This window comes from Cyprinus carpio, chromosome B22, assembly GCF_018340385.1.
Source record: "Cyprinus carpio isolate SPL01 chromosome B22, ASM1834038v1, whole genome shotgun sequence".
NCBI lineage: Eukaryota > Metazoa > Chordata > Actinopteri > Cypriniformes > Cyprinidae > Cyprinus > Cyprinus carpio.
In genome coordinates, this window is record NC_056618.1 from 14,106,569 (window position 1) to 14,134,020 (window position 27,452).

The window sequence follows — 27,452 nt, forward strand, 5'->3', positions numbered from 1 at the left end:
GAACAAATAGGTGAACAACAAACACATGAAGCACAAATTGTAAAGCATAAAATGTCTACTGACTTAAAATCTGGAGTCCCAGATCTACAAACAGCTATTAAAACTGTAAAAGTGAAGTTATATTTGGAGAAAAACCTTTTTGGACTGAGGGGGTTTGGTATTTAATCAACCACCATATCTAACGTTTTGGTATTTAATCAACCACCATATCTAAAAAAAAAAAAAAAAAAAAAAAAAAAAAAAAAGAAATAGAAAAACCTTTTTGGACTGAGGGTTTGGTATTTAATCAACCACCATATTTTATTTTGTTTCATTTTATGTATTTGGTTTTGATTAATAGATTATCTTTATAAACGTTTTTTTTTTTTTCATTTTTTTTTTTTTTATATTAATAGTTTTCACAAACAGAACAAGTATTTCAGCTTACGGCTCAAGATCTAGAGTTGTTGACTCAGATCAACTTCTATTAAGCTATTAAACCTATGACAGTTAATAACCCCATAAAGTCTGTTGTAATTAAAAAGAAAAAGCACACTAGAATACATTTGACGTAAAACTTACGTTGAAAGACGTGTGGTCACTAGAGTGCGCTTTAAACGTGATAGTCTTGAAACTATACTGACGCTTAAGTTAAAAACTAATCAGTTCACATAAACAAATGCAAAAAAACCTCGAGTTTTATTTTGAAAAGTGGCCCTATTTGGAGAACTTCACGTTACCTTAATGAGTTCGCGCTCACTAAAGACAATCTTAATCAAGAAACGTCGATATAAATTGGCTAGCACGGTCACAAGAAACATCTTATTAAAATAACATCATCTTCTTGCAATAAAGGCACGATTCTTTCATGTAAATGTAAATGTAAATAAAGTACTAACGTTGAATCATTAGACTTAACGTCATGTCAAACTAAAAAAGCTAGTCATGATTTTTGGCCTACGCACCATCATTCGAGCCTAAAATTAATTATACTTTTATAAAATAAAGCTGAAAAACATACCTTCGTTTAACAGAAACCCTTTTAACTTTAACTTATTTAGTTCAGTTTTCGACCAAACGTAAAAACTTCAGATACTCACCAACAAGATGGGGCAGTTCGTAATCTTCAGATATCCTTCATATACACCCAAACGCTGATTTCGACGCCAAATTACTTAAATCACGTTAACATTTCATTCAGGAGTGTATTCGAAATAAGAATGGCCAACTTTTTTACAGAAATAATCGCTAATTATCATCTCCGCCATCCTGAGGTGATACCCGCTGTCCTCACTGCCCTCGCGACCGTTGAGGTTTGAATTTTTAGTGGCGGGAAAGAAAGTTTAAATTAAAATCAAAAAATGAAAAAAAAAAAATTTTTATTTGTACAATATTGTATTTAATACGGTTTGTATGTATTTATTTATTTTTGTAAGTGTAAACTACATAATCATGTAACGAAACTCCTGAACATGTGACATATTCAGACCGATTTAAACCAATTAAAGAAGCTTCCCATTCAGTGATGGAATAGATTAACATTAAAATGGATTATTACGCAGTTTTCAACCATGCAATATTTTTTCATGCCTCTGAAATATTTTAATAAATAAAAATATTTAACGGTGTAAAAATATAGAAATCATATTTTTTAAAACAATTAAGTGAGTTTTTGAGTTTGCAGCTAACAAAAAGGTCCATAATGCGATCAACCACAGGGAAGTGGAATAGGTTTTCATGGTAAAACGACACAAACATGAACAAGTATGTGCTGTAATTTAAGTGAAAGAGCTCAAATACCCCACAGAGAGAGTTTATTCTAATCTCAAGTTTCAAGTCCTCTTTTAATGAAGAACAAGAGATGTACACAATGTTGCCATGACTGTATTGTTCACAGAAATTTGCAGGAATCCGCCTTTTACTTGCAAAACAATTGTGACTGAAAAGCATAAAAATATTTATCAATTCTTACATCATGACTTCTCAACAACTGCATTTACTTCGTAATAAACTGTTAGTTACTAAAACAACAAGAAAAGTGTTCATGTACACAAACATACACCTATCTAATCTACGCATCCTGCTTTTGGTTAACTATATCAACTTAAATGCTACGCTTCTTCGAAGTATGTCATATACACATTTCATCACATGAAAGTTTCGTCTCAGGTTAGAGGAAGTTCAATGGCAAGAGCCTGCCCCTTCAGACAGAGTATAAAGGTGTTTGCTGGAATAACAACAAAGGCACAAGTGACTACAAAAATCATTCACTGCACGCAGTTGCCGTGTATCGGTAAGGTGCTCTTCCCTTCGGGTCAAGAACAGGAGTAGGCTACACAGTTTTCAGTCGTGATTCTGGCTACAGAAAAACTAACAAAAAGATCTCCAGCTGGATTTGAAATCACCATAATTGATTCTGGTCACCAATTATGGAACATATGAGGTCTAGAGAAGCCAAAGAGTGGAAGAGTTCATACATAAAACACAGACAAAGTCCCACAAGAATTTAACGAGAGCAGGAGGACGAGGAGAACATCTAATGTCCCCCAACACCATGGCAGTCAATACAGGTTTAAAAAAAGGCAAAGACCCAAATATAATGCTTGGAGTTTTGTTTTGGCAACACTGATATGTTGTTGACACACTGGTAAAAAAAAAAAACACCTGGCACAGATTTCAAGAGTGTTCAGCAGTCTGCTGCGCTCGTGGGCACAGCTAGCGGTTGTTCTTCATAGCGTCCTTGGCTGCCAAAATCAGAGGAGTGAGACTCGAGAGAGGCTTGGCCAACTTCAGGAAGGGATGCTGAAGACGACAGCAGGATTGATCAGTGAACAAGTTCACACAAGTCACACTATTATTCCTTAATCACTAGAATTTGTTGCTAAATGGTTTACCTGCAAAAGCTCTTTGCTTCCACCCCTCTTCTCCACGTCCATCTCCAGACAGCGACCCAGGAAGTCTCGGAAGATGGGCGACAACTTTTCAGGACTTTGCAACTCTGGAGTCCCATTGGTGGCAATCAGGTAGAGCGCCTGAGGAGCAAAGAGTTGGGGAGTTTAGTTTCTGTAGTTGCCACATTGCTAACTTCTTGAAGAACCAATGATACCAATGTACCCTCAGTGGATTCTCGTTGAGGTACGGCGGTTCTCCTTCCACCATCTCGATAGCCATGATGCCCAAGGACCAGATGTCGACTTTGGGTCCGTAGGCTTTGCGCGTCACGACTTCCGGAGCCATCCAATATGGCGTTCCCACCATGGTGCTCCTCTTATTCTGTTCGGGAGTGATCTGAGCACAGAATCCAAAGTCCGCTGCGGAGTAGGAGATGAAAAAATGGTTTAGAGACATTTTCTGGTTTGTTTCCTTTCATTGACGACTTAAATGGAACTTATGGACCTCAGTCGCATTAGATGCCATTTTTAACACCAATGACAATCAGGATGTGAGAATTGTAGACCAGTGCGTCATATGGTTGCGTAATTTGGTGTTGATCAAGATGATGACAAAACACCAAAAATACATAATTCTTAAACAATTCAGGTAAACATTAAAAACTAAAATGAAAAAAGTAACGTAACCCAAGACCTCTGGATGTAATGGGTCCCATTCATGATACAAGTCCAAATTGTTCATAAAATCACAGTTAAGTAAACCGTACTGTTTCATGATCGATTTACACAGTTTGTATTTTCATGAATAAGGCCCATTCATAGCCTCGTTTTATTTAGTGTCTAAATAAACATGGCGTCTACCCTGACTTAAGTAAATAATGGATTTTATTGCGGGCTAGTTTGATTCACACTGCATGTCTAGGGTGCAACACTTCAGAAGAAACGTTGATATAATGAAAAGGCTGTTGGCTGCGATAAAAAAAGTTGATTAAATGTTATCAGATTACATCAAAATACTAATGAAATTTCTTCAAATAAGTATTGTTGGGTGAAAACCAAACACTATTCACTTGAATGCCTATTGTTGGAACAGTTTCCTTGCAGTTTCTTTATAGTCATCGAGTTTTGGCTCATAACAGCTCATTTGTTAAGAACGAGCATCTAAACCAAACCAAAAATGACACTTACTGCGTCTGGTTCTCAGAGAACCTGTTGTGAAGACACCTTTCAAAGATTTTGCACCTAACCACAATCAACATCTCGATCTAACTGAAATTCACACTTCAGTCCGATTCCACTTGTAAAAACCAGAGCGTTTGCATGCAGAAGCGAGAACGTACTGAGCTTGACAGAACCATCCATTCCCAGAAGCACGTTGTCACTCTTGATGTCTCGATGAATGACCTGATTAGCGTGCAGAAACTCCAGTGCCTGCAAACACTGTATGAGATAACAGACAAGAGGAAGTTCAATAGGTAAGCGACAGGGTTACTTCCTGTTAACACATAAAAGGCCTGAATTTGAACAGAGTTCAATTGTGCATTCATTGTCAGGGTTTCCCCAAAAAACCAAAGCAGGTAATTCAGCAAGTCTATGAGTTTGACTGGAGGATGCTTCGACTTCAACGCACCTCTCGGCATACAGCGGCGATCTGGGCCTCGTCCATGCATGTCTCAGTTACGACATCTGTGAGCGAGCCCCCAGCCAAGTACTCCATCACGACAAACAGCTCCTCACCTACCAGAAAACTGTAGCAGAGACAATTAGCACTCATAAACCTTCATGGCATCATTAGCCAAATTTCTATTGAAAGTTACAAATTAAACTTGAGCAAAAAAAATGGAATATAGCATTAAAATTTTGCACAATTAACATTCTAGAACCTTCATGGCATCTTGTAGCTATGTTTCCATTGAAATTTACGAATTAAACTTGTGTGAGAAATTGGAATTGCATATTTTAGATTTTAGAACCTTAATGGCATCTTGTGGGTATTTTTAATTTTGCATAAAACTTTCACAATTAACATTCTCAAACCGTCATGGAATCATCAGCTATTTCCTCAAAGTTTCAAATTTTAACAATATGAAACCTTCACGGCATCATTAGCTAGTTTTACAACTAAAGTATGAATTTATTTGGTATTTTTTTTTTTTTTTTTTTTTAAATGGAATATCGCATTAAAACCCTGGTGTAGTTTATAATAAGAAATGGTGCTTTTTTCTATGATAAATATGGAAGATGCTGCAAAACACTTTTGGCTCTTTTCCCACCATAATAAATTACTTCCGAAATGAAAACTATAAGAGTTAAATTACGGATGAAACACAATAATAAAAGCTGTTGTGTTATCCTGCATTTGGGCATTTTAGAATGACTTAAACAACCTTCTAGATGGTGTGCAATGAGATTTGTGCACTGATTAGTCCAGTTATCCAAGCACACATTCTGTTGAGGCAACGTCATGCAAGTTTGTTGCACACTGAGGAATGTATTCGGTAAACACGTTTACATCACAGTTTCTGCGCATGTTTTCCGATAGAAAATATCCACTTCTAAAGTTTTACACAGATTTTAAGCTGTGATATCCCAAAATTTGCCTAAAAATGCAAATGGGTATCCAATTATTAATGTAAACTTGGAAAATCCTGACCTGGAAGGGAAGGCCAAGTTCACAAAATTAACAAGCGATATTGTTTCTTGAAGAGCGGTTACCTGTCTAAGAAGTTGACAATGTTTGGATTCTTCAGTTCCTTCATGACGAGAATTTCGTTGATGATAAGCTCTTTCTTGGGCTGTTTCTGCAGGTTGATCTGCTTGATGGCCACCTGAGAGACAGAAACGTGTTGAGATGAAGAAACTGGGAAAAAAAGAACAACAATGAATCCATTTGGCTCTCTTGCATTACCTCCTGTCCAGTAGCAACATCGATGGCAGTGAACACTGTCCCCGAAGCTCTGCGGAAAGACTCAATGATTGATCTCCATCCATTAACTAAACAATAACATGTTGCAAAGATTTGCGGGACCTACCCTTGTCCGATCTTCTCGTATCGTGTATATTTCTTTTTTGGATCTCCAATACTGACTATAGTTCCTGTCGGGGAACAAATAGAGGACATGTGGTTTGAATTTCGCAAAGCAGTGAATTAGCACAAAAAAACTTCTTATACAGTGACGTACGGAGCTTGTCCATGATCTCCTCATCCGTCATCTTGCCCTTTTTGGGTCTCTGTCGGTCGCCGGCCTTCGATGCGACCTCGCTGTCCGGAGATGCCACTGGAGGAGGGATGGGGTCGATGACCGATGGTCGAGTATATACCTGAAATAAAACGTGCTATCACAGTTAACTGGGAGCAAAAGAAATTTAAATAAAAAAAAAATCATTTTTGTTCCTTGAAATAAATTTAACGTTATTTTTTTGTTTAAGCTACTTGTAAAGTCAACAATTCTAATTTTAATTTATTTTTTAATAAAAAAAGGGGAAAAAATAAATAAAAACTTTGCAGACATTTAAAAAGAACAAAAATTACTAAAAATGACACCAAAAGAGATCTGACATTTTCAATCTGGTGTTTTAGATGCAATATCTAAAAAAAAAAAAACCCTACTTAAAATCACAAAACAATTCCCAACAAAATTACTAAAAATTTTAAACAAAAAATCTAAAAATTCAGATGAAACCTATAGTATCTCAATACTACCAGATCAACACAGATTTTAAGTGCATCCTGGCATTTCAACCTAGTGGTTTTGGTATTTTTACACTTAAAAAACAGAAAACAAAATATACAACAACAACAACAACAACAACAACAAAAAATCCCAACAGAATTGCTACAAATATTTTTTTTTTTTTTATAATTCTGAAAATACAAATAATAGCACCTCAATACTACTAGCTTTTAAGCACATCTTGGCATTTCCATGCAGCATTTTTTTATTTAATATCCCAAAATCCCCATAACAATGCTATTGTTTAACTAGATAGGCATAACAAAAAAAACAAAACAATGTTAAAGGGAAAAAACTACATTACTAAATAATTCTTAAAAATAAAATGAACACCAATACTAAATTAACACTGTAAATAACCAAATATCTTAGTTTTTTTATATACACATTACTTGTAAAGTATAGTGTATAATGTACATAAAAACTATTTTTAAAGGGTTTTTTACACTCTTGGTGTGTTCTGGTCGTGGTGCGACAACAGGTGGCGGCATCTCATCATCGTCATCTTCATCGTCATCCACCGCTTTGATTGGAGACGAGGGCTCAGGTGATTTTTTCACAGGCTTTGGTTTTAAAGAAGGAAAGCATTACAATTATTATTCAGAAACGAGCTTGAGCTGGTTTAGTCACTGCTTTTGTTGTTAACGAAAACTAGAAAAAGGGGTTTGTTACTTGAAATAAAACAAATGTTAACTGACAAAATATTTCTATTAGTTGCCTTAGCAACAGTTTTTTTTTTCAGTTTAAGTGCTAAAATAAACTAAAATAAAACTAACTAAAACATCAAACACTGAAAATAAAATCTAGTTCACCATATTAATGAACTTTATTTTAGCTAGTTAAAGCAATATTTGTACTTTTCTTTTAAATTGACTTCATGTACTAAAATAATTAAAACTAAAGCTCAAATAAAAATAAGTAAAACCTATATAAAGACTTCTTTAAAAAAAAACAACAGAAAATACATATTAACATATTTATAAAAATAAATATTTTTAAACTTCGTATTTCGTTTCAGTTTGTTGCCAAAGCAACAATTAATTTAATTTTACCTAAGCATTAAAATTACTAAGACTAAAACTGAAATAAAAATTAATAAAACCTACAGAAAAATAAAAAACACAAATAATAAAATGTTGTAAATAAAAACCAGTTTACTGGGTAAATACTTTTAAATAACTAAAAATAACTAATAAAAAAAAAAATGCACAACAAAGTCGCTTAAACTTTAAAATAAAAATGGAAAATACAAAAATTTAAGGAATAAGAAACGACGAGTATCTCAATAATAGTAAGACGACAGTGATGCACACATACCGATTGTTCACCCGAGGGAAATCCGTCCTTCTCTACAGACAAACAGACGGAGAAAAGCGGTCAGTACCACATGACAGTTCCTGTAAGCTTAGCATGAGAGCGCGAGTCATCCAGCAGACCTGAGGAGAAGCTGAGGTACTTCTGCCGGCCGTTTCCCGTCGAGTCGTAGAACTTGAGCACGTCGAGGACGGCCTGCGGGTTCTTCTTCTGCTCTGATTTGGTGATGTTGGAGGTCTGCAGTAACCGCGCCCACTGCTCCGGCATTCCCTGAGAGAAAGAGAAACCACAGATTAAACCTGAACCAGAGCCGCCCACAGCCACCGATGCATTATATATCAGCTCTGACCGTAGAGAACGGCTGTAAACGATGAGCACGTGGACCATATTTAACTGAATATCACCAGGTTTGAGTTTTGTTCATTTCCTCTTTTACTACACCAGGTTTCAGCTTTGCATCATTTCTGCTAGACATTACGATATTTGGTCAAAAAGCATCAATTATCCATTGTGCCAGTTCCAAAATCAAAAATAAGAATATTGTTTTAATTTATTCATTCATTCATTTAATGTATCAGCTTCAGTGAATATTTAAGCAAAGCAAAAAAAAAAAATAAAAAAAATAACTAGATAAACTTTAGATAGATAGATGCTAAGGACCTCAGAGTGGTTGCTAGGGTATTCTAGGTGGTTGCTAGGGTACTTGGAATGGTTGCTATGACAGTTGCTACGGTAACTGGGGCGGTTGCTAGGGTGTTTTTTGTGTGGTTTGTTTTGCTAACTGGGGTGGTTGCTAGTGTGCTTTTGGTGGTTGGTAGGGTGTGGTTGCTAAGGTGTTGCTATGCGGTTGCTAGGGTACTCTGGGTGGTTGCTAGGGTACTTGGGGTGGTTGCTAGGGTGTTGCTATGCGGTTGCAGAGTCAACATTTTTAGTAAGAAAAATAAGTTTAAATAGCATGTTGCTAGGGTGTTGCTATGCGGTTAAAACTTAATAAAAAAATATACAATTAAACTTCTTAATAACAACCAAATTAAAGTTGTGTTCAATGTCTAATAGGACTTTTATATTGGTTATATTATTTTAAATTATTTTAAATATTTATCGGTGAAGTGTTCATAAGGGCAAGCTACAATAAAGAAAAAATATTTCAAAGTAAAATATACAATTAAAAATCTTGCAACATTACAGTATATTTATCGACATTAAAAAATGCATTTTTATATTGGTTACATTATTTTAAATATTCATTGGTAAAGTGCTCATAGCAGCATGAGCTACCAAAATATAAAACAAAACATCTCATTAACATTTCAATAAAAATAGATAAAAGTTTAATATGTGAAAGTAATTATCAGGAAAACATTTTTTTCGTCACGGGAACTACCAATCACAAAAAAATGCTAACAGGCCTTTTGTTTTATATTGGTAAATATTCACACTGATTTAAATTTTTATGGGTTGTTTTTATTTTGGTTACAAATTACTTTAAATTTTAATTTGAAAATTGAAAATATTAAATGAACTATTTAAAAACCTTTATTGTAATATTTAAAATACCTGCGAAATGCCAAATTTTATATATAAGAGATCATTTGCAAAAACATAACTCCGTTTTTAACAATTTTCAAAAAAACATGTTTTTTTTTCATTGTGCATTCAAATTAATCTCAATCAAACTGAATTCGGGTTATTATGATAAGCTTAAAGAATAACTAACAAAACTAATAAAAAAAAACAATAAAGCATAATAAAAAACATGATTTTTTATTTATAACATTTAAAAAACTGAGTTTTTCTTCATATATAGCTTTTTAGTGTTTGATGTATTGTGATTTAATTTTTATAATTTTGTGATATATTTAGAGTTTGATGGATTGAGTTTTTACTTTAAAATAATGTAATAATACAGTTAAAAGTATTTTTCATGCTGGTGTTATACCGTGATCTCTCCGGTAACGGCGTCTGACGCTCTCCCCACGTGAATCCGCCTTGTGTGCTCGAAGTCTAGCCCCACTGGCCGGCTTTGGCCCAAGGTCTCCGGACGCTCAAAAATCTCGGTCCGATGGCCCTTCGGACCGCCCTGACCAGGCACGACAACCCGGCCGCCTGCCACACGACACACACAGTCTCTCACTATCATGATCTTAACAGAGTCACGACGCTTCACACTGAAACCCGAGTGTGAAGCGAGGTGATGCATCTCCACATGTACAGTAACAAACCAAACACTCTGCGGCTTCGACGAGCTCACAAATCATGCCTTAGAGCTCTGCAAACCTCAAACTTAAAACTGATTGGTTGAGCTCTGGTTAATTTTAAAACTACTGATTTCTGATGAATTTTTTTGCATTTTTTGAATCTTTTTTGGTTTTGGTTGAATTTTTTGTGTGTTGTGACTATTGATTTTTAATAAGATAAAAATGATGAATTTAGGTGCATTTTATGCATCTTTTTCAGTTTGCTTAACTCCTGCGGTGTGACAAAAAAAAAAAAAAAAATTTATTAAAATAATGCAAATAAGAGTATCAAAAATATCATTCAAATAATATTTGTTAATATGTTGTATATTTATTTTATATTTTTTTATTAGTTTTTACTTATTAAATGTCTATATAGTTTTTATTAATTTGTTACTTTATTAGTTTTACTCTCAAAAACATTTTATTTATAAAAAAGTAAACAAAATGAGAATTTTTTAAATATTAAATATTTTTTTGTTTGAGCTAATATTTATTTTATTTCAAGTAATTGAAACAATAAATATACAATCAGTGTTACTTTACTATGATTCTGTCATTACGCTCTTTATATTAATAATTCATAAATGCCGCCTTAATTCGATATATTTTCATTTATATATGATCTTATATATCACGACGCTATACACTGATACCCGATATATATATAGGTAGATATCTCCACATGTATATATAACATAACCAAACATCTATATATTCGACATCCAAATTTTCATCTTTACATTTTGTTGAAGATTTCAGTAACTTTTTGTTGTGTTTTTGTCATTTTTAGGTGCATTTTTATCTTTTTTTATTAATTTTTTTAAATCTAACAAGTGCACTTTCAGAAACTAAAAAACATCACTTTGGCAACAGGAACAACTCATTATTTAAAATAATACTATAAAATATTAAAATAACAAAAAAAATTAAAGATAATATTACTGAAATTTTATTTCAAGTAATAAAAATTTTCTAATTTAGTTTTAGATCAAAGCACTCTATAAGAAACAAATTAAATAATAAATAAAATACAAAGTTAAAAGAAATGTTTATTATATAAATTGAATTTTATTTAAAGTAATAATAATGTTTTAGACACAGTTCAGTTCGCACACGCCCGGTTCTTGATAGGGCTGGGCGATATGGCCTCACAACAAAACACTTAAAAGTACCTCGATTACTTTATTTTAAATTGTAACGCTACATCGTCACTGATGATTTTTTTTCTGTTTTTTGCCCTCATAGGCTTCATTAAAGGTTTGCACTGTAAAAATATATGTTTCAAAACTATTAAAAGGTACTGGATGTTTTTTTATATTGTTCTAATATAAAGAGTGTGGTTTGTTTGTATACCCTACCCCTACAACATTTTCAATTGTGTTGTTCAGTTTGTGTGTGCGCACCTGTTTGTTTGATTTTTTAAAATTATACTGTACAGTGAATCACAAATCCTTCTGGAGCTTTGCTGGAATCAAAATTTTGGTACTGCACCCAAACAAAATCTTAAAAAAAATTACTGGAATTTTTTGAAGATATCAATGTCTAATTTAATTCGGAACACAACTTAAGAAACAAATTAAGATTTTTGAAATACAAATAACTTTTGACTTCCTATAATTAAATAATAAATAAAATACAAATAACAAAATGATAATTATATACCCAGGGCTGTCAAAGGATTAATCGTGATTAATCACATCCAAAATAACAGTTTTTGTTTACATAATATATATGTGTGTGTGTGTGTGTACTGTGTATATATATTATGTATATATAAATACACACACACGCATGTATATATACATTTAGAAAACATTTACATGCACATATTTATATTAATAAAATGTATATATAAATATTTAATAACGTAACATTTTTCTTACATTTATAAATAAATACTCACACACATGCATGTATATATACATACATATACATATATACACATATATACATATATATACACATATATACACATACATATATATACATATACATATATATATATACACAGTACACACACATATACTATGTAAACAATAACTTATTTTGGATACAATTAATCGTTTGACAGCACTAAATAAAATATATAGAATACATATAGCACTATATAACAGCACTATAATACAGTTAATAATGCACTATTATTAAAAACAATCTGCCAAGGGTCTTCTTTAAAATGAGACCGAGATTCAAATGTTTATGACAGTTTTTTGACAGGACTTTTTTTTAAATTGACGCACAAGAGTTAAGGGGGAAGTATTGATGGATTAAAAAAAAAAAACGACGTGGGAAAATGACGTCTGTTAGAGGTTCTTGATTTGGGTTTCGATTAATCGTCCAGCCCTAGCTCGTCCTCACACGTCTCTCACCGCGAGTGAATCTGAACGGCTACGCACCCTTCTCGGCTCCGGAGAAGATGGAGTAGATCTTGTTGCGCTTGCGCTCCTCGGGCACCGAGGGCAGGGGCTTGGAGCTGTGATTAGCTGCCAGCGTGTCCTTCCCGCCGCTGAAGATGGTGCTGCTCATCCTGACGGGCGGCGCAGGCGGCTTGTCCTCCAGATCCCCATTATCACACATGGTCCGGGACGAGCAGAAAGGAAAGAAAGGAGGAGTGGGTGGAGGAGAACGTGTACAGGTGGAGATAAAGAAAAGGAGGAGTTAGAGCTGCAGGAGCAGAAGGGAAGCACAACGGAGAGATGAGCCACGCAGACGAACCGACGGCATCAGCGACAAACACACACATCAGAAACACTGCAGCCTTTCCTTCCGCCTCCATTCAACTGCAATTATGCACGATATAATTATTGTGATGATTAAGTGTGAAATTGCAGTTAAATACGAAATACATCTATTTCAAGTAATTAATTTTTATTTAATTTATTCATTTAAAAAAAAATTGTTATTTATTTTTAGTTTAGTCAGTGGCTGATAATTACTCTATAGGTAAAACAAATAAATAAAATAAATAAATAAAAAAATCTTAAAAATAATAACTCTATTAATATTAATGGAAAAAATACAAAATAATATATTTTTACATTATTGCACTTTTAGATTTAATTAACATGACAATAATAAATAAGAAAAAAAATGAAATTATATTTCGCATAAAGAATATTTAGACCGTTTTTAGAATCATACTAAACTATGCTTAATTATAATGGAAATAATGTCAGAAATAATAATAATAAAAATGTCCTAAGATGAATAATAATTCATAATTATTACCGGTATTTAAAAAAATATATATAATAATAAATATATATTAACATTTTTTTTTTTAATAAGAACTTATATTTTGCATTAAAAATATAAAGGTGATTTTTAGGACCATCATAACTATTTTATGGGATGTATCAATAATAATTGTCATAAAAAGTAACAAAAACAAACAAAAATTTAATTACTATAAAACAAGTACAATAACAATTATTATAATAATTAATAGGAAACTTTTTAAATAAATCATATTCAGATGATTTTACAACCATCAATACAATTTTATGCTTAATTACCATAAACATAATGTCAGTATAAATTAATAACAACTGCCCTAATATTAATAAACACTTAATAATAATCAGATTTCTTTAATAAAATAATATTGTTAGCATTAAAATATTAAGGTGATTTTCAGGATCATCAGAACCATTTCATGCTATCGACTATCATGAAAATAGCGTCAGAATAAATTAATAATAATTAACAATAAAACTATTACAATTAAAAGGTATTAAATCAGCATTAATGGGAACTTTTTGATTCATTATATTTTGGATTACGTCCATCATTACTATTTTATGCTTAATTATGACAGAATAAATAATAATCGTCCTAAAAATAACAAAAACAAAAAATATTAAAATTACCCCAAAATTACTGTAATAATAACAACAATAATAGCAAAAATAGAACTTTTTAAAAAATGTATCCAAAACGCTAAAATCACGTCAGGCTTTTTATTTATCCTTTATTTTCCCTTCTTCCAGGGAGTCCTGGCTTCGAAGGTCTTCTCCAGAACTCATCTCAGCAGCACTAGCGTTATTAGTTAGTTAGTTAATTAATCAGCGGTGGTTAATGATTGTATTTCCTGACCCAGTACTGTACTTCTAATCTTCCCTGTTCTCCGGCGCGAGCAGAAGCGACACACACGCAGAGAGAAACCCGAGCCCTACACAGACAGCACTGCACAGAAGCGCCCAAGCGCTCGCGTCGAGGCCCGCGGCTGCTGTCTAGGCAGGCAGCACGCTGGTGTCGGGACGCGGCCGGCGCAGGACCTCGGCTTTCGTCGCGGCTCACCTGCGAAGCGGAGCTCGGACTTCAGTGTGACGCGCTCCAGCGGGCCGCGGGGGAGCTGCTCTGTCCGGGAGGCGTCCGAAGCTTTCTGCGCCCTTATCTGCTGCGTATCGCCTTATTTTTGGTGGTTTTTGTGCTGGTTTGGGGAAGGGGAGGCGCCCAGCAGCGTCTCTTTCTGCCCTCGCCTGCAGCAAACAGCCAGCGACTGTTTCCGGTGCGACCGGATTCTGAAGAACCGAGCGACAAAATAAAAGTCCGGCGATCAAATTCAATTCCAGAATTACTTTTAACAGGAATTATTGATTTATTGCAATTAACATGTATACTTACTTATATATATTTTTTTAAAATATTATAATCATTAATATTGCTTAATTCATATATTGCTGTAAATAATATATATATATATATATATATATATATATATATAATATATATATATATATATATATATATATATATATATATTACTTTTAATATGTATGTATTATATAAACATTAATGCGTTAATATTAAGGATTATACTTTTTTAAAGGATTTCTATTCTTCAAATATTTGATAGCTTGGCATTGTATATACACACACATTCAGTTATGATTATATATGTATCAATATTTTATAAATTAAGTATTTGATATTTCAAAATTGTTACTTATAAATCAATTACTTGTAACTATCTATTTTATAATTATTAATATTGCACACACATTCAATTATGATTATGTGTCAATATTTTATAAATTAAGTATTTAATATTTCTAAATGGTTACTCATAAATATTAAATATATTATTATTATTAATGTTGCATAATTCACATATTGCTGTAAATAATATATATTACTTTTAATCTGTATGTATTATATAAACATTAATGTGTTAATATTAAGGATTATACTTTTAATCTTAATAAAATGTATATTTCTCAAAATATTGATGACATAATAAACAAAAATTAACAAAAGGATCTCTCTAAAAAAATATATTTCCACAATTATTTGTATAAAAATAATAATATGAGATAAAATAAATGTTATATAATTTAAAAAATTTGACTTTATATTATACATCTCATATAAAAACTTAATGCATAAAAATAACAATTATACTTTTTTATTAAAATATTAATATTTCAAAATAACTATATATATGTGTGTGTGTGTCTTTCAGAATAACTGTCCTTAGATTAATAATAATTTATTATTACTATTAATAATAATAATAATTATATTTAGCATTAAAATATTAAGGTGATTTTTAGGATCATCATAACCATTTTATGCTATCAACTATCATGGAATTAGTGTCAGAATTTATTTATAATTATCATAAAGTTAACAATAAAACTATTAAAATTAAATCCACAGTAATGGGAACTTTTTAATTCATTATATTTATATTTTTATGATGATTATACATTTGTACTTTATAAATATATTATATATTTTAAAATCGCATTTTATATATATATGGGAATATATATATATATAATTATATATATATATATATAGTATTTAAAATTTAAAATCTGTAAATTATGTCCATAATACTTATCTGTATAGTTTATTGGACATATTGTAGACCTTGTATATTCTGTACTTACTGCTTATGCACTTCTTTAGATGCTAACTGCATTTCGTTGCCTTGTACCTTACATGTGCAGTGACAATATAAATATTGAATCTAATATATATATATATATATATATATATATATATATATATATATATATATATATATATAAGAAATAATCTTAATGCTAATAATTATACATTTACTTAAAATATTTAATTTATATTTAATTTAATTTTATATATTTCATTTAAAACATTGATGTAATAACCAACACATAATATTTTTTTAAACAAAGTAACATTCAGCTTTATTTACAATTACAGTAATGCAGCAATACATGATTATTAATCCATTCATTCATGCACGTTTCTCTAAAGCACTCGTCCTTCTTCTTCTTACACTGTCACTGTGTGATCAGAAGCTGCCGTGTTTCCAGATGTTTCTGAGCAGGTAAACACAGCACAGTACGGTTGTCAGTACAGTAACGCCGCACACACTGATGATCATCGACGAATCACCGACCGGGAGCTCCAGACTCACTCCCGCATGATCCTGAAGCACACGCACGAGCAAAAACTCCGCATTAACTTCACTCTAATACTGTATCAAGGTTATTAGAAATAGAAAACTATATTTAAATATTTGTTACTGTGATATTATAAGATGTTTATAACTAAAAATAATGTTATTATAAATCTAAGCTTGCTAAAATAATAATAGTAGTATTATAAATATAAATTTTATTAAAGTATGCATTAACTTTGCAATATTTTATATATAAATATTAATAATACAAAAAAATCTAAATATTTGTTTTACATTATATAAGATAATATTTCTATTATAAATATACAATTATATACAAATATTATGTATCATACGATATTTTATTATGAATAATAATATTGTTATATATTACTATCATAAATATATATGTTATAACTATATAATGCAAAATTAATTATTATATATAATATCATTATGAATATACATTTTATTAAAACATGCATGAACTCTGCCATGATATATTATATTAAATATTAATAATAATAAAATCTAATCATGTATTGTTATATATTATATAACAGTATCTTATTATTAGTATGTGTGTGTGTTTGTTTAAGTATTTTTTGTGTATTTTATATTTTATATATTTTTAAATATATTTTAAATATGTGTGTGACTTTTTATAATATTGTATAGGCCTATTACTATTATAAATAAAAATTATACTATTTTTATATAATATGTAATTAAAAATAATACTACATATAATTTGCATTAATCTCTAACATATCTATTACTATTAATATTATATTAAAGTATGTATTATTATTATTATTACATTATACATTTTTATAGAAACTATTATCATTAAAAGTAATAATACTACATATTATATATTAATTAAATTAGAAAACGTATGAACTTATTAAACATATAATATTTCCATAAATAACATGATAAAGATAAAATTACATAATACATAAAATATTACTCAAAATCTCATTGTTATGACACATATTGCATTATACTAAAATCTGCATGCAAAACGTTGGCTGCATGCATCACCTCTAGCTCCAGGATCTCCGTCCAGGAGCAGATGCTGTGGTTGCTGGCGGTACAGGGAGCATCGACCGCTACGCCGCGTTCACCTGTGATTGAGAGAAGCACAGAAACACGGCGGGTTCAGAGGACAGACGGACCAGGCTGGATTCATTCAGCGAGAGCGTCTGCAGAGTCTCACACTGCTCTGATCTGAGGAGCAGTCTGGGCGACTCCAGCTCTACTTTCACTCGTTTGCTGGAGTCTGAGGGTCTGTGGTACCGGCCGTGAACGGGAACCACCGCCTCGCGTCTTCCTGAGAGGAACACCAGCGCCGTGAACCCAGAGGACAGATACTCTGGAGCTTCCACATCGACCTTTGAATCCAGGAGAACCTACAAAACAATGCAATTATTAATTGATATGCTGCAATATTTCAACACGAACTGCCATGAAATGAAGATAAGACAGTGTTGACCTCCAAACCCGTGTCGCGTCTCAGTGTATCCAGCTGATATTCATCCATATAAACCCCACTGGGCAGCTTCTGGACTAGTAAAGCGTGGACTTCCTGCTCTGTTTTGCTCCACTGAACTCTGTAGTGAAGATCTCTAGCAACCAAACATCACATTTAACATCAAAACACGACAGACATACACAAAGAAGCAGAGAAAGAGCAAGAGGAGACCTGTGAAATCCTGCTTTGGAGATCTTCACAGACATCGACACTGACTTCAACCACTCCGATGGAAAACAGTCTGCTGAATGGGGCACACACACAAATAACTGGCTGAACGCAGGAAGCTGTGGTTTATTTGTTGCGAGTTTATGACTAGTACTGAACCAAGCACGTCTAGCGTTGCTAATACCTTCTTCTGAATTCCCACGGTGTATAAAACACAAAAGAGTTACTAATAAACAACACCTAAACATGGTCGATCCGCGCTCGTGCCGGAATCCCGGCGGGTTCACTTCCGGGTCTGATGACGTCGCGCCGGCAGGGGGCGCTGAGGAGCGTCGCGCGCGATACTCCCTCAGCAGAAGAACCGTTACAACAACAACAGCGACTAGGGGAAGCGTGGAAACCTCGCTCAAACAACCACGACAACCGTAAAACGCGTTCGCTTTACGCTCACTAGCTGGTTTATTTACGAAAGCGTGCACCTCGTTAAATGGGAGCCTGCGCCTTTAAGAAAACCGGACCGAAACAAGCGACCGATAAATAATCCGGCGTCCTTAGAGCGAAACGACTCACTGTTGCTATGGTTACAGTGCTAGATAGATAGATAGATAGATAGATAGATAGATAGATAGATAGATAGATAGTTTAAACTCTGTATGGACATTGTTTCTCGTTTGTTTCGAAGCGTGAGTGAACATGTCCATAGTAGCGAAGCGATGTGGAGTGAAATTTGTCCCCCCTTCCATCATCCTCATATATGAGAACACAAACAGCAGCAAGATGAGGAAAAGAGTCATACCTGTGAGGAACTTCTCTCAGTATTCAGGTGAGTCTGTCTGAGAGCGATCCAAGGACCTGGTTGTGTACTGAACCGTTGTTCACACTTAAACACGGACTTAAAGGAGCAGATGACCTAAAAATGGAAATTAGCTGAAAATGTGCTCACCTTCAGGCCATCAGCGATGTAGATGAGTTTGTTTCTTCGTCAGGTTTAGAGGAATGTGGCATTGCGTCACACGCCCACCAATTGATGTGAACGGGTGCCGTCAGAATGAGAGTCCGAACAGCGGATAAAAACATCACAATAATCCACAGCACTCCGCTAACTCATCAGTTAGTGTCTAGAGAAGACAAAAGATGCGTGTTTGTAGGAAACAAATCCATTGTTGAGATGTTTTCAACTTCGAAACATCACTTATGGTTAAAATAGGTCACCCTGGGCCACAAAACCAGTCGTAAGGGACGATTTTTAGAAATTCGAATTGAAGCTTAATAATTAATCTTTCCATTGATGTATGGTTTGTTAGGATCGGACGATATGTGGTCGAGATACAACTATTTGAAAATCTGGAAGTTGAGAGTGCAAAAAAATCTAAATATTGAGAAAATCGCCTTTAAAGTTGTCCAAATGAAGTACTTATTAATGCAAATTACTAATCAAAAATTACATTTTATATATTTACAGTAGGAAATTTACTAAATATATTATTTAATATCCTAATGATTTTTGGCATAGAATAAAAATTGATCATTTTGACCCATATAATGTATCGTTGGCTAATGCTACTAATGCTATACCCGTGCTACTTATGACTGCTTCTGTGCTCCAGAGTCACATATGAGTCCATAATAATGTCCATCTCCTGTCGTCTCTCACATCGAAATCCAGCCACATATTTGTTTAGATGAGTTTGTTTCTTCGTCAGGTTTAGGGAAATGTAGCATGCCATCACTTGCTCACCAATGGATGTGAATGGGTGCCGTCAGAATGAGAGTCCAAACAGCTGATAAAAACATCACAATAATCCACAGCACTCCTGTCCATCAGTTAATGTCTAGAGAAGCCAAAAGCTGCGTGTTTGTAGGAAACAAATCCATTATTGAGATGTTTTTAACTTCAAAACATCACTTCTGGTTAAAATATGACTGCTTCTGTGCTCCAGGGTCACATATGAGTCCATAATAATGTCACATATTTGTTTAGAGCTGTTTTGGCTTGGTTTTTGTCTTCTCCAGATGTTAACTGATGTACTGGAGTGGTGTGGATTATTGTGATGTTTTTAACAGCTGTTTGGACTCTCATTCTGACGGCACCCATTCACATCCATTGGTGAGCAAGTGATGCAATGCTACATTTCTCCAAATCTGATGAAGAAACAAACTCGACTACATCTCGGATGCCCTGCCGATGAGCACATTTTCAGCCAGTTTTATTTCTGGCCGAACTATTGTTTTAATGGATGTGAATATAAAGTTATCACACCCTGTTTCCAGACTGTAGTCGAGCAGCGGAGAGACTGAAGCATCACGTGCGTCACAGCGTGTATCTGGAGTCGGTTTCTCTGGCTCAGCTGGAAAGGCTTCACCTCATACTGCGCGATCATCTGAAGGGTCTCAGTCTGGAGGAGAGTCTCGCCGCCCAGCGGGTGTCCGGCGCCAGCGACGAGGACCTGAATAAACTGAGCGATGACGAGCTGAACCGCAGGAAGGCCCAGATGGACCAGCTGTTCCAGCGCAACCGCAAACACAAGGAGGATCCGGACTTCGTGTACGACCTGGAGGTGGTTTCCAGAGAACAGCGTGCGAGAGACGTGCAGCTGGGATGAAGAGCAGTCCGATGAGGAGTTTTAGAGGATCGGACGCACTGGAAGGGATTTCAGACTCATCCAGAGTGAACACACATGGAGAACTGGTGCATTATGGGGCTTCTGTTGAAGTCTGATGCTGAACTATACATTTGCTGCTACATGTTGTTTAAGGTCACTTCCTCTATGGTAAACATTATTATAGCATCGATCATATTAAAAATATTTAAATTAATAAAAATAAAAAAAAATGGAGGACATTGAAACCCTAAGCCTCAATATTTTTTAGAACTTTGTAAAAAAAAATATTATCAACTTTTAGTCGTACCAAAGTTAAATTAGCTTCTAGTTTTTGTTTAGTTTAGGTTGAAGTACTAAAAGTCAAATAAAAATGATTACAAACTAAACAGACATACTGTATTTAACAATACAATTACTACAGCTTTAAAACTAAAATGGAAAGAGAAAATATAAAAATCAAATATTCTGAATTAATAATTAAACATTCAAAATAGTAATGAGTATAAAGATAGAAGACAACTAATTATAAAGACAGAAAAAAATTTAATTATTTTTAAAATGTAAAATATACAAATGAAAACTAAATTCAAAATATCTATAAATACTAAGATAGAAGACATTTTAAGAAAATTAATTAAAAGTGACAAAAAAACTTTACAACTAAAACATAAAAATATAACCAAAAAACAAAACAAAATATTAACAAATAATAAGAATGTAAATATATATATATTTTTAAAAATGTACTAAAATGTACTTTATATAATAATAAAATGTAGAGGGAACATATAAAACTAAATTCAAAATATTAATAAATACTAAGTATAGTAATGATACTAAAACAACACTGCTTCATATCACAATATTTTACATAAGTTTCAAACGACAGAGAAAGATGTAATGGTAAATATTTATTTGTTTGTTTTTACGAAAAGCTGTACGGAACATCTAGTCCAGATGTTTCAGGGATAGTTAAACATGAAAAAATAAAACGCTACTCGATTGTCACACTTTCAACCTTGTGGATTCTACCCACTACTGAGGACAAGATACAAAGTACAGGTACGTGTGTTCAATAAGGTAGTCTCACGTCAGTATGATGGGAAATATTTCATGTTTTATATTTGGATCACATATAGAATGATAACATAACATAACACCGCTTGATCTCACTTTGGTTGATCCACTGAAAGCTGGTTTGCTTTTCCAAACATTACAGCCATAAAAAAAACGGCAGTGAATCTGAAAGTGTTCTGGCCAAAGTGCCAAATCTGGTCGATTAAAAAGTGTATCAAAGCTGCTGAAGGAAGGATGGCAGATACTGCCAAAACCACACGCTTAAAACATTCAGACCTGGAGCAAGACGCTTCTTCAAGAAGGAGTTTGAAACACGGTGGTTAATGCTAGCCTGTTTCCGCGCATGGGAAGAAAACATAAAAAATGTAACTGTGACTTTTTTTTATCTCACTATTTGGACTTTGTTCCTGGCAGTTATGAGTTTATATCTCACAGTTCTGAAACTAAAGAATTGCGAGATATAAACTAAAGATCGGTATTTTAAAGAAAGAAAAATTTATCTCATAATTCTTTTTTTTGTGTGTGTCACAGAATAAAAAAGGTAATTGCGACATTTTATCTTACAATTTGGATTTTGTTTCTTGCAATTATGAGTTTATATCTCACATTTCTGAGAAAAAAGTATGAATTGTGAGATAGAAACCAAAGAATTGCAAGAAAAGTCTAAACTGACATATAAACTTGCAATTGCAAGAAAAAACTCTGATCTAATCTGAGATATAACTGAAGACTCAGAATTACAAGATAAAAATTCACAATTAAATTTTGTTTTATTCCGTGGCAGAAGCAAAAAAAAAACACAATTGCGAGATATAAACTAAAGAAATATAAACATTTTTTTTGTGCCACGGAATTAATTTGCAATTGCGAGAAAAAAGTGAGAATTCCAAGATACAAATTTAAGCATATAAACTTGCAATTCCGAAAGAGTCAGAATTGTGAGATATAAACTCAGAATTATGATAAAAAGTTGCAATTGTCTTTTTTTTTTTACTTTTGATTACATAGCAGAAACAAAAAACACTATAACTAAATATAATCCCAGAATTGCTTTTTTTGGTTTCTGCCTCAGAATAAAAAGTAACTGTAGCTTTTTATTAACTAAATATATAATCTAAGCTACAAACTAAAGAATTGCGAGATATAAACTCACAGTTCTGAGAAGAAAAGTCCAAATTGTGATATTACTGCGACAAAAGGTCAGAATTGTGAAATATAAACACAAAACATAAAAAGTCGCAATTACACTCTTTATTTTTTATTCCCTGGTGGAAACAAAAACACAACTGCATGATATAAACTAAAGAATTGAGAAATTTAAACTTGCAATTGTGAGAAAAAACTTCAGGGTTTTTGTTTTCCTGCCACAGAATAAAACACATTATTGCAGCTTTTTATCTCACAATTCAGACTTCATTTTTCGCCATAATGACAAAAAAAGGCAGAATTGCGACATGACTTCTTGACTTGATTCAAGTTTATTGCCACATCAAAGCTTCAGAATTGCGACATTTTGAGAATGGCGAGAAAAAAATGTAAAATAACTTTTTTATTTTTAAATTCTGAGGTGGAAACAAGCTTCCACGGTAGTTAGTCGCTTTAAGTTCTGCAAAATATTCTTGCTAACCGCGAAGGATAAAGCAGAATTTGAATGGGAAAAAAAGAAACTTAAACAACGGCACTTATGCTGCATGAGATTTTGGATTATCGTCTGTAATTACATAATTATAACAATAAAACATATCACTTTGCTTTCAAAGTTTCACTTTGCTCGAACAACAAGCTGAATTTCAAAGCAAATCGATAGTTGCAGAAAAAAGTAGTCGCATTATACTGTAAGTGCAAGAACGGCAAATACAAATCATATGTTTGCTGACGAATCCAGCGCGTTAAAAGTTTGCAAAAATCTTTCGAACGACTTGTGCCACGCTAAAAACATTTCACGAGCAAAGCACAATGACATGATATTTGCTTGAAGCTTCATAAAAATGAAAATACATACTAATCAGTAAGTAAAGAGAAAAATATATATATCATATATAATATATCCTAGATTGTCCGAAAACGACAATTTGACAACACAGAATGAAACTTAAACATGTGGAAACATTTCAAGTACTTTCAAAAATAAAAACTTTGTTTCCTCGCGGCCCTCGTATATTTCATCACGGCCATATAAAGGAGTATATATTATCCTATTTTACCACTTAGACAAAATACATATATATGCATACGTATATGTTCATATAGAAATGTAATCTCTCAACGTTACAAATGCGCATCTCATTTTTTCTTTCGATCCTGGGTGCATCGTGGACAGAACCTGGAAGACAGGAAAGAAACGTTGTTTTCTGCTGTTGGAAACAGAGATATCGCCGGTTTCTGGTGAACAGACAGACGTACCATTTCCCTTTGGGTTTCGTTGTCAGATCAACGCAGGCGAAGTGAAACCACTCGATGGGACACTGTTAACAAAGGCATTTTGGTTAAATAAATACGATGAGGAAATGCTAGTAAACCGTTCAAAGCGTAACGCCGTACGTCTGGGTTGTCGCAGCCGATCATTTCTCCATATGACACTTGGTGGCACAGGCAGTATGTGGGCTCGTTGGGGTCAACGGGCATGTCTAAGACGTCTGACGGGTGAACTGGAAGGACGGATTCAGAGAACTCAGGGCTGCGGAATCGAGAAAACCACGTAAATGTCACTTCAAACCTGTATTTTTGAGTAAACATCCAAGATAGAGATGGATAGAGGAGTTTGTTTCTTCATCAAAGTTGGAGAAATGTAGCATTGCATCACTTGCTCACCAATGGATGTGAATGGGTGCCGTCAGAATGAGAGTCCAAATGTCTTAAAAACGTCTTGATGGATTTGTTTCATCTTTTGTGTTCTCCAGATGTTAACTGATGAACTGGATTACTTGTGGATTATTGTGATGTTTTTATCAGCTGTTTGGACTCTCATTCTGACGGCACCCATTCACATCCATTGGTGAGCAAGTGATGCAATGCTACATTTCTCCGAATGTGATGAAGCGACAAACTCATCCTAATAAGTTTTCATTTGCGGTTGTCCTGTTCCTCTAAAGTTCATGCACTGCGACTCTCACCTGTTCTTCGTTTTCTTTTTCCGCGGCGAGTCGTCGTCTGAAGGTTTGCGTCCTCTTCCTTTCGGCCGTCGTTTTTCCTTCAGACCTCCTCGAACACCTGCCTCTACGACAGACAGCAGTTTGGTTTTATTATCCTCGTACATCATGTTGATTGTGACATGTGTTATATTTGGCCTGATCAAGCCACAGTCTGTCTTACTCTTGGACGCTCTGTTGTCTGGACTTTCGTAGCCACTGACGTCCAACTTTTCCTTCAGCTCATTCTCAAAGCGCGCGAGATCGGCATCCAGCCTTCGGATGTGTTTGTCCACCTGGTGAGAAAAGGCTCACACTATTTTTAATAATAATACCGAGAACAAAATGAATGCAGATTCCCAGTGCAAACGTACAGTATTCTAATCCAACTATTTAGAAACATTAGTCATTGACTATTTATTTATTATTATTTATAAACATCTTTTTGTTTATCATGATTCAGAGAATAAGAAAAACTTCTGTCTAACTTCATTTTGATTTCTGTTAAAATATTAAAAAACTAAATTTCCTTTTTCCTATTTTTATCGCTTTAAAATAAAGGTAAACTAAAAATCATATACATATTTGCATTTATAAATCGCTAATTCTACTCAATTAAATATTTTAGAGCCGAGTATAAAATACCAAAAAAAATATATATTGAATAAAACAACAGTTTCTACTGAGTGTAAAATACAGATTTTATATTTACTATAAACATATTGTATCATTTTGACAATAAAACAGTTTCTGCTCAATTACATATTTTACAGCTGAGTATAAAATAGATAATTATGTTTACTAGTAAAGAAATTCAATAAAACATTTCCTACTCAATTTAAAATTTTAGAGCCGAGAACAATACAGAAAATGATATTTACTATGATTTTTAACAATCTTTTTTTATTTCTTCTGAATTAAATATTTTAAAGCCAAGTATAAAATACAAAAAATTTAATTTACTCTCTATTTACATTAACTCTATGATTTTTGACATCAAAACATTTTTTACTCAACTAAATATTTCAGATCTGAATATAAAATCTAGAAAATTATGTTTACTACAAGAAAAAATATTCTATGATCCTTGCCAATTAAAAAAAACACACATTTAGAGGCATCTTCAGTATAGAAATCCTGAAAGCACAAATTAAAAATGAATTAACACTGATTTATTAAAAAACTGGATCACTGACCATCTCGTACGTCTGCATGGCGAGCTGCACTTTGTCGTCGCTGTATTCTTTGCATTTGCTGAATCCGTTCTGAATCTTCTGCAGGTGCTCCACTCTCTGATCCGGAGCCAGATTTCGGACGTTTTTGATGTATTCCTCTGCGAGCTTATCGATTTCACACTTCTTTTCTGCAAAGGAAGAACAACAAACGGTCACGTGTTCATCGACGAGCAGTAATAGCAAAAGCAAGACGACACATATTCATAATTCATATGTTCCGATGATGCCCAGAAATGCTCCCTAGGTAGACAGCACACTACGGTTTGAGACGCAGCCCGCGTGTCATCTCACCCTCGGCTCTGTTGTCGAGTTCCCGCATGAGTGTGAAGTTTCTCTGGAGCTCACAGGGCAGGTTTTCAATGCCTAGGATCGTAAAAAAAACACATTCATAATTTAATATGTTGTTTACATACATGAGGAAAGTTGTGGAGTGAGTCAGTCACCATCCTCTCTTTACTCTTAAGCAGAAAACATACAGAAACCTGTCTATTTTTGTGTTCTTTACACACACACACTCACTAAAAACATTAAAACATGAGTTTGTTGACTTAGCATGTTGTTAGCATGCTGGCTAACTACTTTCTGTCCTGTGTTTACAACTTGCTGTGGCTTTACAGTAGATGTATATATAATGACCTAGCAACTAAATAAAATAATAAATTAGATTTACGTAGTTTCGTAGAGTCGAAATGAAGCTAATCATAGTGTTGGCTAACTAGCTGCAGCTGGCTAATGCTAATCTGACATTAGCCACCAAAACATCCCCAAACTGGACCTTTCGGCACGCCTTCATCCCGCCTGAAAATCCGTCAAATCCTGCGTAAATCTGCCGAAATGAATTCTACTCACTGTCGAGATAATGTTCGAGATAAATCGCTGTCGCCATGGTGACGATCTCCACTCGTTCGCGATGTGTTTTTCTCCTCCGACAGCCCGCGTGAGCTGGAACAACACTGGCATGTCATGAATAATTAATGAGGCAACTCTCCGCTAGTGGCTGATTGGTGACGCTTTTGAATGCCGTGTTGTGATTGGCTGGCAGTGGGGCTTGGCTCATTAGCGTTCTTTCGATGTCCATCGCCGTAGATCGATAGATGAAGAGAGAGAGAGAGATGAAAATAAACAAAACATCGATAAAAATCATTGTAATAA

General features: G+C 33.7%; 4 protein-coding genes across 7 annotated transcripts; 1 reads left to right on the top strand and 3 right to left on the bottom strand.

Annotated features, from left to right (window-relative positions):
• Positions 1–1,804: 1,804 nt before the first annotated feature.
• On the bottom strand, positions 1,805–14,694 carry pak2b (p21 protein (Cdc42/Rac)-activated kinase 2b). Its single transcript, XM_042748822.1, has 16 exons — positions 14,458–14,694; positions 12,551–12,822; positions 11,760–11,769; positions 9,858–9,971; positions 8,041–8,188; positions 7,922–7,953; positions 7,051–7,167; positions 6,053–6,191; positions 5,903–5,966; positions 5,779–5,827; positions 5,586–5,698; positions 4,501–4,618; positions 4,211–4,310; positions 3,094–3,290; positions 2,874–3,011; positions 1,805–2,781 (listed from the first exon to the last, which is right to left on the bottom strand). The coding sequence occupies exons 2-16, from the start codon at positions 12,733–12,735 to the stop codon at positions 2,695–2,697; spliced, it is 1,611 nt and encodes a 536-aa protein (XP_042604756.1). The 5' UTR covers positions 12,736–12,822; positions 14,458–14,694; the 3' UTR covers positions 1,805–2,694.
• A 1,613-nt stretch (positions 14,695–16,307) lies between these two features.
• pigx (phosphatidylinositol glycan anchor biosynthesis, class X) lies at positions 16,308–18,558 on the bottom strand. Of its 3 annotated transcripts, none has more exons than XM_042748824.1 (6): positions 18,442–18,558; positions 18,261–18,330; positions 18,051–18,183; positions 17,775–17,967; positions 17,600–17,682; positions 16,308–16,579 (listed from the first exon to the last, which is right to left on the bottom strand). In XM_042748824.1, the coding sequence occupies exons 1-6, from the start codon at positions 18,503–18,505 to the stop codon at positions 16,442–16,444; spliced, it is 681 nt and encodes a 226-aa protein (XP_042604758.1). In that variant the 5' UTR covers positions 18,506–18,558; the 3' UTR covers positions 16,308–16,441. The 3 variants fall into 3 exon arrangements, with proteins under 3 accessions (XP_042604758.1, XP_018920946.1, XP_042604760.1); XM_019065401.2 differs by having other exon boundaries at positions 18,261–18,333; positions 18,442–18,555; XM_042748826.1 differs by having other exon boundaries at positions 17,730–17,967; positions 18,261–18,333; positions 18,442–18,555.
• A 240-nt stretch (positions 18,559–18,798) lies between these two features.
• On the top strand, positions 18,799–21,396 carry cep19 (centrosomal protein 19). The gene is given in 3 exon segments (XM_019065390.2): positions 18,799–19,080; positions 20,529–20,817; positions 20,819–21,396. Coding segments are annotated over 3 exon segments (486 nt in total). The 5' UTR covers positions 18,799–18,950; the 3' UTR covers positions 20,886–21,396.
• A 2,000-nt stretch (positions 21,397–23,396) lies between these two features.
• On the bottom strand, positions 23,397–27,268 carry ing5a (inhibitor of growth family, member 5a). 2 transcript variants are annotated; one of them, XM_019065372.2, is made up of 8 exons: positions 27,150–27,268; positions 26,592–26,663; positions 26,262–26,428; positions 25,250–25,361; positions 25,051–25,153; positions 24,479–24,614; positions 24,341–24,402; positions 23,397–24,260 (listed from the first exon to the last, which is right to left on the bottom strand). In XM_019065372.2, exons 1-8 carry the CDS (start codon positions 27,184–27,186, stop codon positions 24,221–24,223), a joined length of 729 nt encoding a protein of 242 aa, XP_018920917.1. In that variant the 5' UTR covers positions 27,187–27,268; the 3' UTR covers positions 23,397–24,220. The 2 variants fall into 2 exon arrangements, with proteins under 2 accessions (XP_018920917.1, XP_018920918.1); XM_019065373.2 differs by lacking the exon at positions 27,150–27,268 and adding an exon at positions 27,076–27,145.
• Between the last annotated feature and the right edge of the window lie 184 nt (positions 27,269–27,452).